The sequence below is a fragment of the Acipenser ruthenus genome, chromosome 7 (genome assembly GCF_902713425.1).
Source record: "Acipenser ruthenus chromosome 7, fAciRut3.2 maternal haplotype, whole genome shotgun sequence".
Lineage (NCBI taxonomy): Eukaryota > Metazoa > Chordata > Actinopteri > Acipenseriformes > Acipenseridae > Acipenser > Acipenser ruthenus.
This window is the reverse complement of record NC_081195.1, coordinates 39728461-39743623: the sequence shown is the minus strand read 5'-3', so window position 1 is coordinate 39743623 and position 15163 is coordinate 39728461. Positions and strand designations below refer to the sequence as shown.

Sequence of the window (15163 nt, the reverse complement as noted above, 5' to 3'; positions counted from 1 at the left end):
AAATAAAATAATAATAATAATAATAATAATAATAATAATAATAATAATAATAATAATAATAATAATAATGTCCCTGGCATGTATGAAGCAGAATCTGTGCAAGTCGAACCCACATTTTCCCAAGTTAGCTGGTAGTTTGTGAACGTTTGGGCAATCGCTGTGCTTACAGAAATATTATCTACAGAAGGTATGAACATGACATCAGCACAAAACAAGCCAGATTTATTCGCCTTGAAATCATAAAAAGAAAAGAAAATTGACAGAACTGGACGGTGCAGGCCATCGGGAGACGCGTCAAAAATCACACTGGACATTTCCATCAATGCGTTCCATAAGTTTACCAACTACAGCATCACCATTTTCTGTCAAATATTTACGATTAAGATTGTTGGCGTTAGGCAGTGTTTTACTACAGACAGTACTGTCGCACAAAGTCACCAATACATACCTGTCTGCAATAAACAGTGGCTGTCCAGCAAAGCACAGCGCTCTGACAAATTCACTAACACAATCATTCTGCGCTCTCTTTTTATTAAAGCGTGTGTAAAAGCTGCATAAATGGTTTGCTGGTCTCTCAGTTCACTTTCTTGTTTTAGTTTAATGTGTTGCTTATTTTTCAGTATGTTCTTTAATTCTGTCAGTGTGAACATGTACCTCAATGCAGCAGTATTTGCAATGCTCACCTGACCCACTTCTGCTATTTTTATTTTTTGAATAGTTCAAAACATTCAGAGTTTTTTAATATTCATAAACTGATTTACATTTTCTCCCCATTCCTCATCCACTAAAACTATTACATTTTTGTGTATGTCAATTTAGTTTTTGATCAAGCTAGTTACTACACCCAGCAATTGCCACAATAATCAGACTTTGATTGGCCAACATAAATCAGGTGATAATGTGTTTGTAACAGAGAACCACTTTGAACGTTATTTGATCCTCTTGGCTCCTATAGGTCTCACTCGGCCATTGAGGAGTAGTGGTTAGGGCTCTGGACTCTTGACCGGAGGGTTGTGGGTTCAATCCCCAGTGGGGGACACAGCTGTTGTACCCTTGAGCAAGGTACTTTACCTAGATTGCTCCAGTAAAAACCCAACTGTATAAATGGGTAATTGTATGTAAAATAATGTGATATCTTTATAATGTGAAATAATGTATAATGTGATATCTTGTAACAATTGTAAGTCACCCTGGATAAGGGCGTCTGCTAAGAAATAAATAATAATAATAATAATTGAATGGTTTTCTCGGCTTTTTCCGGAGAAAAAACGACTAGAGACCTGTTTTTTACGTCTTTTTGATGATGTCGGACAGGGTCCGACATAGGACCGCAAAGGGTTAATATCTCAAGTAATATGTTCGAGTCTGAGTCACAAAAGGTCGAGTCTGAGTCTTTTGCGGCCGTGACTCGAGTCCGACTGGAGTCAGACTGGAGTCCGAGTCCTGGACTTGAGTCCTACAAGTCTGCATTACAATAATACTAGCATTATCTTAACTATGGTAGGTTTCCACAAACACAGGTTCATTAATAACAACTGCCATCACTCCCAGCTGCAGGGTGATCCACAGCATCTGCTCACCAATTGCTGGCCAGCAGCAACCAGAAGGTTAATCATCCTTAGAAAGAAAACTAACTGTCATGGCAGTGGAGCCGATCTCTAAAAGCATTTTCAACTAGGTGCTGTCCCCAAAGGTGTTTTTAGACTCAGGGCTAGTGCTACAAAGGTTGACATTGACAAAGTCAACCGATCAAATACAATGACTTTACTTTCACCTTCTTTTACAACAAAGGGTATTACTGTCTTTCAGTTTTTAGGGTCCTCATTCAAATCGTGGACCCTTATGCACTAACTGTCAGTCTGTTCTTTTCTACTTAGGGAACACAGAAACCTTTTATTAACAGTTTGTTTGTTTTTTAAATCAGGAATGAACTATTCAAATGTATTGTCTTTCTTAAATGGGGGTCTTCGCACAATGCTAAGCACAATGAGATTCCTCCCCATGGGCTTATATAAAAATACTTTCAGGCAGAAAGATAAATATAGCCAAATTACACTCTCACATAGGTAGCAGTTACCCTCAAAGTGATCATAATCATATAAGTTACCACAGGAAGTGGAAACTTTGGATGTGGTACAGAGCCTGAGGGGCTGGTAGCATGCCAAAAACAAGCAAGAGCTGGCCAGAAAACTGTCAGTGAATGGTGGGATGGGACGTAAATAGAGACAAACTGCTGATCTGGCAAAAAAGAAAACAAAATCATGTTGGGTAAAGCCTGGCCTGATGCTGCATCATCTATAAGCCATATGGGGGTTTAAAGTGAATGCCTGTATTACAAGTCCCCATTTTGGAGATTAGTGGGTTGGACTGAATGCATACAATAAAAGGGGGAATAATAGTTTATGATATGGAGTTAGTCTGAGTGTCTAAATCTCCCCCCTCACATCAAATATAACTTTCTTTTACACACTGCCCTTTTCGTGCATTTGTCTCAGGCACCATAATAGCCAGCCTTCTGGTTGAGGCCTGGTTTGAAGGCTTGGGACTTTCCAAAGAAGTATCATGTGTCTGGATCAGATGTTCCTAGACACAAATTTACCGAAGTCAACGGTTCAGTCACATGATAGGACTCGGCTCTATAAGTTTTGTTTTGTGCCTTTAACTCGGTCGCTTCAAAAGACAGCCTTCCAGGGCAGCGCTAGGCCAATTGTGTACCACCCCCTAGGAACCCCCGGTAACGGTCAGCAATGACATAGCCTGGATTTAAACTTGCGATCTCCAGGCTATAGGGCACATCCTGCACGCCAGGCGGAGAACCTTTACTGGATGCGCCACTCGGAAGCACCGGCGTGGGGCCTTTTAATGATGTCACACTTGCCCGTATAACACGTTCCTACAGAAAACTACCATGACCAGAATTCAATGGTTCAGTCCTGGAAGAGGCATTAGGTCTGTAGGTATGTTTACGTCAGTGGCGTGCTGTCAGGACCTTCAAGGTGTTCTCTGCTGACCAGACAGTGCCAAGTAAACCGTCAGTCAAATGACTTTATGTTGCCTCACTCACTTGCGTACAGTGGGCTTGCTTATACTATGAAACATACTACTCGAATTATTATTTGTTCATTTGTCTGACACCTTTATCCAAGACGACATACAGGGTTTATGAGATGTTTAAGAGTCTAAGGTTTTCCTGAAGGGGATGTGATCAACCAATAAGGGATCTGCTTTTCCCCCTCATAAGTCTAAAACACATGACCAGCCTTAAATAATTGATAAAATATAACCAATTCATCATAAACAAAGAAGATGAAAATACTGAAAGCTTTGTACCCTCTGCATGTATCAATTAGTCATGCATTGTAATATAACACTTAAGTTAAACCTTAAATGACATGCTGTGATGGGGTGCAGCCTATTTTGTGGTGGTTTTGTGTTTTTTGTATTGTTTAGAGTGGATATGAGTGAGTTTGGGGTGTGGTTCAGTGAGTGAGTTTGTGTGAGGAATGTGTGGAATGTGCCTGGGCTAATGAGGTGCAAAATGCCCAATTAGCCCCGGCACCTGTATAAAAGGGAGTGGTTGGGTATGTTAGTTGGTGTTTGTGAGAGTGAGTGAGTGAGTGAGTGAGTGAGTGAGTGAGTGAGTGAGTGAGTGAGTGAGTGAGTGAGTGAGTGAGTGAGTGAGTGAGTGAGTGAGTGAGTGAGTGAGGTGAGGTGAGTGAGTGAGTGGTTTTTTTGGTATAGTTTGTTTAATGCCTGTTTTTGTGTTTGTCTTTTTGGTTGGCCATCGTGCCTTTTGTTTTGTGTATTTTGTTTAATTAAAAGTCTTATTTTCCCTGCACATCCTGACTTTGAGTCTCCTTACCTCAGTCAGCCTGTCACACATGCATTAAGAAATATTACACTGTGCAGAAATTGCTGTAGATCAGGAGTCTTGTTTCAAGACATCCTAAAAAAGAAGATATCCTAAAAAAGTCAAACAATGCGCAATATGGGCTGAAATACTCCTCTATTATTTAATGTACCAGGCACAACTCTTAAAAAAAAAATGACTTGGCCATTTCCATCTCCATTGTATTCTCTGAAATCCTCCCTGTACTTTCCAGACCCTGGGTGCTCACCTACAACAGGACCTGGCCATGCTACATTGATAACCTTTGATTATAACATATATCCCAGTTATTGGATATATTTTTTTTACAGATTACTTATCCTACAATATATTCTGTGTGCTTCTCTGTTGTGTTTCCGAGTAGATGAATTATACAATGATCTATTCCAGAAAAAAGTTTAGTATACTTCAGGCAGAAACAGTATAAAAGTAGACATCAGGGTTTTTTTGTTTTGTTTTGTTTTTAATCCTTGGCATTGTAGTTCCTACACAATAACAAAGTGACAAATTACACATTTTCATAAAGTAATATCATTACTGTGGTTTACGTATGCCTTTACACGCAAGTGCAAACTCAGATTTAACTTAAATAAATTGTAAAAAAGGGGGGCATTGTACATTTACAGTCCTCATAACAGAAAATACTAGGATCAAAACAAAACAAAACTTTGATCATTTAACTAGCAGGTTGGGCCAGTGTTTGGAAAGCGTAAAAGCACACCTGCATCTGTATCCCGATTCTGACTCGCTTGCCAAATCTGAAGCAGCACTTTGCTTTGTTGATCCTGTTTATTTATGTTAATCCCTACTGTCCCACACATCACTTTCCATTTTATAAATTGGTGCAGGACAAAGCACGTTGTGATAATTATTTCTAATATTTATCAACTGTGTAATTTATGGCGGACACTAACGTGAATGTTTGCCTTCAAATTTATGTGCAGCAATGGTCGTTCAAATATTCAGCTAGTTTCTCCGAACTTAAGAAAATAATAATTACTTCATGCCGCTGTTTTCACACCTCACACAGTCTTCTCTTGTTGATCAACCAATGAGCACTGACACAAAGCGAAATGGGCAGAGATTTGTGATGCATGCCAAAATGAAATCTAATCAGAATGAAAGCTCAGCCAATCAACATGCAGTGATTATACTGACTTTAATGGTGGCCAACAGCAGCTAAGAGACAGCGAAGCAGCATCAGGAAACAGGATGTAAGCAGCATGAACTGTGCTGAATGAAACACATTTGAGAAACGTTGCTCTAGTGTGAATGAACAGAATGCAAGCGTGTTGGATGAAAAGCAGATGAAATAAGTCCCAGTGTCCAGTACTGGCATATTCGACATAATTCGACATACACCAGTGTAAGCCTACTACTGTGTATTTAAGTAGTAGTATTTAGTAGTAGTACTTATGTATTCCTGTGTACCGTGTAATCTAAAATAGAAGTGCAAAAATAAAATGTAACACTTACTTCAAAGATACCCCCTTGCATTAAATACCTTCCCTTGATATAGACACGTCATCTTTTAATGGACACAGAACTGCACTCTCCAAAAACACACTTCCTGTCAGCATCCTTCCCTGGCCTGACCAGCATGCCTGCCTCCCCAGGAATTAAGAATCAAAAACTTACATCATTGTCATCTTAAACACACCCTGCTAAGGTTCAGTCTCAAGTTTTTGAATGCAGGTGACTAAGGTTTTTAAATGAGAACTTTTTACTTGCTTGCTTTTTATTTTTACTTAACCTTCACAGATGATGAGCAGCAGTGTGGAGTAGTGATTAGGGCTTTGAACTCTTGACCGGAGGGTTGTGGGTTCAATCCCAGGTGGAGGACACTGCTGCTGTACCCTTGAGCAAGGTACTTTACCTAGATTGCTCCAGTAAAAACCAACTGTATAAATGGGTAATTGTATGTAAAAAAAAATAATGTGATATCTTGTAACAATTGTAAGTCACCCTGGATAAGGATGTCTGCTAAGAAATAAATAACAATAATTTGAAGAATGATGCTCTAAAACATTTATTTCAGCATTGCAATTCCTGGTCCAGTTAAGCCAGGTAATGGACTGATCCTTCAACTTCCTAATCAACAAAGCACCTATAATAACCACTGATGGGTAGATTTATTCAAAACATCCAAGAGCAGACAAGATTAAAACAGGGAAAGTAAAACTGCTTACCTTAAAAATAAGCAAGATGACTTGATGAAATTTGAACCTGTGGAACACAAAGACATCATAAACTGCTGAGACAGCCAAAACAGTCACCCCTTGTTCTTTCCACAGCATGCTGCAGGCCGCACAGGCAAAGCTACCCAGCAACCAGGGCCAGCAGTGGGCAGAGTGCCCTCTCAGGGAGCAGTATCGCATGTAGCAAAGCAGAGAAAGCAGGAAGAAGAGGGCAGCACCAACATCCGCCCTGCCCACAATCCCTGCCACAGCTTCTGTATGCACAGGGTGTGAGGCAAAGAGCAGCCCCGCCACCAGGGTCCAGTAGCCGCCCCCGAGAAGGAGCCGTGAGAGGCGGGTGAAGAGGCCGGTGACACTGCAGTGCAGCAGAATGTTGACAAGGTGGTAGCCCCAGGGGTCCAGGCCCCCCAGGGCGTGGTTAAGGCGGAAGGAGAGAGTGCAGAGTGGGCGGTAGGACTTGTGGCTGCCACTGTGGGTAAGCAGGGTCCCCCAAAAGTCATTGTAGAAAATGTGTGTCCAGGGAGTTTCCGGTAGCAAGTCCTGATTGGTTTTGATAGCACGGCTAAAAAACAAAACAAAAAGGAAAAGACACATAAATGAGTTGCCTTGCATGACAACAATTCCCAGGAACCAAATCTTTAATAAATCACTCAAGAAGTCAAACTATGAAAATATTATTTTAAATATCTATTACTGTAGCTATTTCAATCACTGTGGCAAATGTTGTGCTGAACACTGGAGCCACTTGCCTAGACATCCATCTTAATTGATGGAGATTGAGAAACAAATTACTTAATTAATTGTATTTTAGGGCTTGCTAAGCTGAAAGAAATACAAGACAGAGTCTAATCTAAACTAATTACTTTTCAAAACCATGAACATCCAGTGTTTATTTCAACAAGAGTAATCTATAATGTCAGGAGTACAAGAGTGCTTCATGATTCTTTTCATCACTGCAAACTGCTTCTGTTCTGTTTGACCCTTTATCAGGACAGCAATACCCTAGAGGCATGCAGGCACTGAGCTATAGACATGTAAGACCAAGTTTCCCTTCTCTTTGCTGAAGCATTTTCATTGTAAATTCATGTTACTCCCATTATAGAACGTAGTCATCAATGTCCTGTCAGTGTGATTAACTTTTTCTCTTGAACTGTAGTTTTGTTTGGATTCTAGCCAATGGATAAAGGGGTTTCTGTTATTCCTACACTATATGATCCTATGTGTACTGATTTCATATGGCTGAGCTGCCTGGACCTCAAAATCGGAGCAATTAAAAAAAACAAATGTGTCAGTTCATATTTGTTCATTCACATGCAACAACTAACTAGAGCAAGTCTTATGTTATTATCTCTTAGAACATTATGCCTAGAGGCCCGTGAAATTATTATTATTATTTTTTTTTTAATCATTTTCTGTTTTATTTTTCACAACTTTCTATTTTTCACAAATTTCATTTTATTTTGTTTTATTATAGATACACATTAATAAAACAACTCAAATAGATCTATAATAGTATAGTATACATCATGTTTTAACTACGTACATATTTTTTATTAAACATTATCCACCTTTTTTTTTTTAACATTTTGACATAAATAGACCTCGCACCGAAGAATAATTTAGTTACCATCATTTCTCATTAGTGGAAGTAACGGTAACGTACAGTTCCCCAGTCTTTAATTAACTGTCTATTACCAGTAAAAACTGCCCATGCCCTCTATAAAAATACCATATGATAAAATAAAATATATATATATATATATATATATATATATATATATATATATATTACACCGCTCTACTATTGCAGGGCTGTCATAATAATTGCACATACAGCAATCTACCCATTAAAAAAACGATAGGAACTGTATTTCAATCCCATTGCACTGAAGCAGGGCTCCAGTATACAACAAGCTTGGGGTTTCTCAGTATTTAAACACTAAGCAAAGCAGATTCATTCACTTACATTCATTCAAAACCAAAACAGCATTTGCTCCAGTGCAAAGTGTGCACCACTTGAAATAAAAAATAGAATTATCCAAATTCTACAATAATACAAAATATAAGCAAACAAGCCATACTTTTCCCAAAAGGAATAAACAGCTAATGCTTACTGTCTTTTGACTCTCATTCCAGCCGACAGTGGCAAAATCAGCACATCATTATTTTGTCACCGTCAGCTGCATACATCCCCTCATGCTCACAACTTTAATTAACAAACGACTCACTGCAAATTATACATCTGCGCAAGTGCTAGTCAGAGCTTACGTTTCCCTTCAGACCGTGTTTATGGTAACGGCTGAGCCTTGACCACTACACCGCTATAGCCGCTTTTTGAACGGCTTTTGCAATTCAAATTTAAATATCTTCGTGTATGTGAATATCTCATGCATGTCCGTTCTTAAGTGTTACTAAATATTTGAATTAAATACCCATATGGTGTTTCAGCTGCAGAATCGTAAAAATGAATGTGTTATAAGCACTTGCTTCTTCAACCGCCAGACCCGCAGTTTATGCGGCATATTGAAATCAATACAATATAGCTGACAATTTAGTCTGGACTTTGTAATAAAATCAACGTAATTGTGAAATAACGTATTATAATCTTGTTGAGTGCTTGAAACACTGATGAAAGTCATTCTACACATCATATATTATTATTATTTACACTACATTTGTCAGGCAGAAAGACTGTGCCACCCTGAGTGTGATGTCGGTGCAAAAATATATAAAAAAAGTGCATATTCTAAGCTCTGCACAGATCAGTGACCATCGGAACTGATGCTAAACAAAAGCCAGAGCCTGTTGCATTTTACAACGCAACAAAGTATGGTGTGGATATACTGGATCAAATGGCACGGCTGTATTCTGTCAAAGGTGGTACTCGCAGGTGGCCTGTGGCTGTTTTTTATAATGTTTTGGACCTGGCAGCCATCAACGCTTTGGTTTTGTACAAGGAGTGCACCGGCAACACAGTCACTCGAAGGGACTTCATTTTGCAGCTAGCCCTGGAGCTATGGCAGAAACATTTTGATAAGAGACACGAAAGCCGGCTGGCAAAAGCCCTTCTACCTTCAGCCAGCGCTGCCCCCACTGGCACACGGAATAAAAGACAATGCCAGGTTTCTAAATGCAATAAAAACAGAACTTTCGATGTCTGCAGCCTTTGTGAAAAGGCAAGTCTGTGGCAAATACACTTGTACAGTTGAAAAGCATGTTTTCTCTGTAGATTGTACTTAGAAACCTGTAATAGAACTCTGAACAGACACAGACAGCCTTTGAACTTTGTTTCACTCAAAGCACTTTCACGTTGCATAAGTTATGTTATATTTTAGTTTTATGCTATTTTTATAACTAGTTATTTATGTTTTATAATTTTATATGTGCATACAGCTTTCTACACCTGTTTAAAGTAAAGTTTTTTATCACAGTTTTTCATGTTTATGTAGGCTATATGTGCTCTTTTTGAAAAAAATAAGAAAAAAGTTTAATTTTCAATGTAAGTACGGTGTTTCTGCTCTGAAAATATTATTATTATTATTATTATTATTATTATTATTATTATTATCTTATTAACTTACCCAGGGCGACTTACTTTAGGTTAAGTGTGTAACACTATATAAGAGAAAACATAAAATTGTTAGATGTTCCTGTAGCGTAAATATTAAGAAAATGGTTTGTTAAAATATGGGCAATGCACAGTAACTAGCATCCATGTCTACCCATTCTCTTTCTTTCTCTGTTACGTTCTACTCTCAACCACTGTTTAAGGCAGTGGTATGTTCACTTGAAGAAAAAGAAATAAACAGCTTGAAAAATGCTACTTTACAAGTAAGTAAAACTTAGTTTCAAAAGCTTCTAAACTTAAATAACTACCTAGATCTATTTTTAATTTTGTACATGTATGGTAAAATGAATGTAGAGTAATGGGTAGAGTTAGCCACTTTCAGCATTGTCTGTAATTATGGCAGTGCTTGATTGAATGTTTGAGGAACAGCTGTGTGTTTTCAGAACAAGGGATACTGGTGGTTAACCAGCTTTTAACTACCAAGATTATTTTGCTTGAGTCATGTGGTTAATAATTAAGCTATATGGCTAATAAATATCCGTCGAGAACAGACAGACAGTGCCGTGAAAAAGTATTTGCAGCAAAGCATCCCCAAACCATGACAATACCACCACCATGCTTGACCGTTGGTATGAGGTTCTTATTGTGGAATGCAGTGTTTGGTTTTCGCCAGACATAACGAGGCCCATGTCAGCCAAAAAGTTCCACTTTTGACTCATCTGTCCATAGAACATTGTTCCAGAACTCTTGAGGATCATTCAGGTGCTTTTTGGAAAACTTGAGACGAGCATTCATGTTCTTCTTAGTGAGCAATGGTTTCCGCCTTGCTACTCTGCCATGAATCCCATTTTTGTCCAGTGTCTTTCTGATGGTGGAGTCATGAACACTGACCTTAGCCGAGGTGAGAGAGGCCTGCAGATCCCTGGATGTTGTTCTAGGGTTCTTTGTGACTTCCTGAACGATTTTACGCCTTGCTCTTTGAGAGATTTTGGCAGGACGGCCACTCCTGGGAAGATTCACTACTATCTCAAACTTTCTCCATTTGGACAATATGGCTCTGACTGTTGTTCGGTGGAGCCCCAGAGCCTTAGAAATGGCTTTGTAACCCTTTCCAGACTGATAGGCATCAACAACGTTTTTTCCCGGAGGTCTTCAGGAATTTCGTATGTCCCTCTAGAACCTGTGTGCTGACAACTTCACTCTGATGGTAAGGGCCAAAGTTAGTCCAATTTATATTGGGCATGGCTTGCCCAAATAAGGCCTGGTTGTTAACCAAAGTACTCAAACAGCTGACCCTGATTTTCCCTTTAATTGGGTTGAGTTAACTAGAGGGGGCAATACCTTTTTCACACCTGAAGATTGCATGTTTGATTACCTTACACACCAAACAAATGAAAGAAGCACCAAACTTTGGTGTCATTTTTTCTCTCAGACTCCTTCTATATACTACTACAACCCACAAAAAAATCTGACCAAATACAATGTGAAAAATGCAGAAAATCAGACAGGGGGCAAATTTTTTCACGGCACTGTATGTATATATATATATATATATATATATAATTTGTTTTTTTAGCAGACGCCTTTATCCAAGGCGACTTACAGAGACTAGGGTGTGTGAACTATGCATCAGCTACAGAGTCACTTACAACTACGTCTCACCCGAAAGACGGAGCACAAGGAGGTTAAGTGACTTGCTCAGGGTCACACAATGAGTCAGTGGCTGAGGTGGGATTTGAACCAGGGACCTCCTGGTTACAAACCCTTTTCTTTAACCACTGGACCACCCAACCTCCTCTATATATAATCTCCAGACTGCGACTGAAAAATAACTGAAAACACAGCAACGAGCGGAGCTCTTCGTTTAGGTCAATCAATAAACACATAGCTTATGGTCCCTAAGACCATAGCACTGAATCCCACTGTTGCATCTCCGGTTGCATCTGCTGTAAATCCGGATGCACGATTAGGTACGTAAAACTGGAATCTTTCTGTAATATCGTTCTAAAATCTTACACAGCCATTGTAAAGACCCTTTTTGATGAAATTCCCATTTAATTATCAGTACGTTCTTACAATGCGTGATCTCCTAAATATTAGCATAGCCCCTCCTTAATTATCAAATAATGACACCCACTTGGTAATTTGTTTTAAACCCTTTTCAAAATAAAAAAGGTCAAGTTTTTTTTTTCTGGAATACAGCTACAGTCGCAGCATGCTACCTCTATTGCAGCCATTGACTAGATACTTCATTCATCTGACCATGCAGTTTTCCCAGAGCCCAGAGTTTGCTGTGCAGTGAGACGTCATTATTTGGTCATATCCTCTTATAGGACACAATCACCACGGTCACTGTCAAAAGCGACAATTTTGAGGCCATACATCATACTTTGTATCATTAGTAGTGCAATGTGACACAAAAAGATACAATTCTGTGGAAGCAAACAACTGAACCTTTGCTTAATCAAATCAGTTATATGAAGCAGTGAGTGCATACTGAAAACAGGTGTTAGAATAAGTGCAGGCATGTGTTAGGAGAGAAGCTGCAATGGTAATACAATATGGTGGGAGGGGAAATCTTTGAGGTATTAACATGAAAACCATTTTCTAAGCCTTCACAGATCCACTGTCAATAGTTAAAATAAAAGAGAGACATGGCAAAAAAATGCATTTAAAGTACTAGGTCTGTTTAGTGGGATTACGCTGTAAAAAATAAATTTTCCTAACCACTGTAGCAGCTGTGTTATTGCTTCATCAGAATTTTCTAGACAGATTTACAGGATAACTGCTGCTGATAGAGAAAGGTGGAAATAGAAAGGTGGGAATATGAAAAGTAATTTTATTAAAAAGGGCAGCCTTTAAAATGTTGGGGTCATACTGCAGGTTGCAGTTTACAGCCTGGTAAATATCTTCATCTTCACGGTGAAATTGACTTTCTAAGGGATGGGGGTAATGATATGCGGTAGATGGCGATAAAAAGGTTTTAAGTTTAAAATCAGTTTCTGTTTCTGTACAGATATCACATTATTTTTTTTACATACAATTACATTATTTGCACTTGTATTCAGTAAAAAAAAAGGAATAATGTCGAAAACTGCCAGAATTTCCTTTTCAGTATGTGTAACCGCATTCTATTCTTGTATTTGTCAGATGCTACTGAATGAGAACGCAACTCTACATTAATAAAAAGGCGTTGATGAACATGCAAGGTCTAGTAATAACCGATGTTACATTTGATAAATTCTTAATTTATCACATCCACAAATTGAAGTGTGTCTATTGAAAAGAGAAAATAACTAACTTAGTGCTACAAGGCAGTTCATTTTTTCATTTCAGTTTGCTGTCTTTAGACAGATGCCAAATTTCCAACGCTGAAAGATTGACAGGTACATCATGAGCAAGAACAGTGTGAATATCTCTAATGTGCCTTAGCTCTGCCCTCAGGAAGCACATGTGAATAGAATGTCCCATCTTATCACTGGCCAGACCCGTCTTTTTTGTGACACCACAACTAATTTTGTATGGGCTCCTCAAACTGCTGCTAGACTGAAATGACTTTCAATCACTAGCAACACAGGGAGGAATGGAAACAGCAATCTAAATGCAAAAAGTCTGTGGTTTTCCACTTCATATATTCTCATCCAGGGAACTGGTGGTTTGTGATTACCCAAACAATTCATGTCACATGCAGCCTATGGAAATTCACAAGAAAGCATTGATGGGTATTGACTGATTCCCCAGGAAAAGGTTGTTCAATTACTGTACTCCCGACCTCTGCTGGGAATGAAACAATGAAAACCCTGAGCCAGCAGCTCTCCAATGCAAAGTCATTTAAGCTTCTAGTTGCACTTTGGGTTTGATGATACGTAATGTAAAGTCACTTGCCAAATGTACAGATATGCCAGAGAAAAGAAATCATCAAATGTGATGCCTTCACATTATCAAAAAGAGTGCTTGTGATTTAGAGATTGTCAGTTTGTTGCTTGTCGTTACATTAATCACAATCAATTTCATAGGTGCTATTGTTGATTACCATTAAATAGCTCCCTCACAAAGCCCTGTGTATCTAACATGTGGCAGTATTTTTTGTTTCCACGCAAGAAAGCCTCCTTTTCACTAAACTTGAAACTAACCAACACGGAGATAAGTTAAACAGCTGGCCTTACCCAGGCATTTACTTCACTAACTTATTGTAAGGCACAAGGAAATTGTTTAAAAAATGATAATGTAACATATTTTATACTTGAGACACTGGTGAACTTGGGTGACACTACTTCTAATCTAAAGCCTCATAGAACCACTTATTTACTAGGAGTTTTGCACATGGTGTCAATTTTCATTTTTACGAAACTGCCCATTTGTGCTCTTTAAAATTTTAAGATGCAGTATCATCAAAACCACATTGCTCCATACTACTCAGCAGCAGTGTTTTACAATTCTTTTTTAATAACAGTTTATGTCATTATCCTTCTACAATAATATGAAGGCACAAAAACAGATCAAAAATATTTTCTGTGAATTGGAACTACAGATGACAGACACACATAGAATGAGAAACCCATTAACCTAACCCAAAAACAATTTCACCAAAACAATAGAATACATTTATCATACAATCCCGTTTTCTTATTAGACCTCAATGGGGCCTCACTCCACCAATCACAACTGACCACTATTATTGATCTGAATTTTCTCTTTATTAAAATTGTGGTTAAAAACAACATTATAAGATGTATTGAGGTTTCCATCATAACTGGAACCACATAATGAAAGCAACCCACAAAGCATCTTCCCTCAAATACTGTAATACAGAATCATTTCCAACGCAACAGGAGTGTTTCTAATTTATACAATTCTTTGGTGTGTACCAGTAAGCCATAACTAACACAGCATTCCCAGAAACAGACAAACAGGTTTCCATATTTTCAGTCCAAACCAAAATGTAATCATCATCTCTGCTTCAAATGAAAAAACAGCTTGCCCACGGCACTCGTCTGCTTTCTTCAGCATCACATCCCCCTGGATCAATAACTATCCAACAGCATTTTCTTTCTCTTTTTTATGTTTCCAGTAATCCAAGGCACAGTCCAATGAGTAATACATGCAGCATTCTGCCAATTCAATTGAAACACCTCTAGATTGAAGCCAGAGGGTTGTGTGAATAAGTATGTTTTAAATAAAATAAAAGTGATAGGGCAGTGCATTTCAATATGTACCACACAATAAGCTACTATCCTACTTTCTATTCTAAGTTCTAACATCACTGAGGTTTGCTCTTTATCTTACAGTAAAGTGCACTTTATCTTTGTGACAGGGTCTCATGTCATGTGTATGGGTAACCGCTGCTTAAGCAATACAGAGAGACAACTGGGGGTGGAGTTGAAACGCCGGCACAGGCGCGCAGGATTTATTCACAAAACAGAAAGTAAATAAAGGTGGTCATGTGACGTTACCAGCCATGGTAACGCACAGAGGACACATACAGCAAGCTGTACAAAAATACAAAAT

At 38.6% G+C, this 15163-nt stretch overlaps 1 protein-coding gene across 2 annotated transcripts in view; it reads right to left on the bottom strand.

The window, feature by feature from the left end:
* Positions 1–15163, bottom strand: part of LOC117415355 (protein O-mannosyl-transferase TMTC2-like) — a 137972-nt gene that overhangs the window by 73678 nt on the left and 49131 nt on the right. For both annotated transcript variants that reach the window (XM_059026942.1, XM_034025592.3), the window contains exon 2: positions 6079–6649. In XM_059026942.1, the coding sequence (XP_058882925.1) occupies positions 6079–6649 (571 nt within the window). The remainder of the gene's footprint in view (positions 1–6078; positions 6650–15163) is intronic.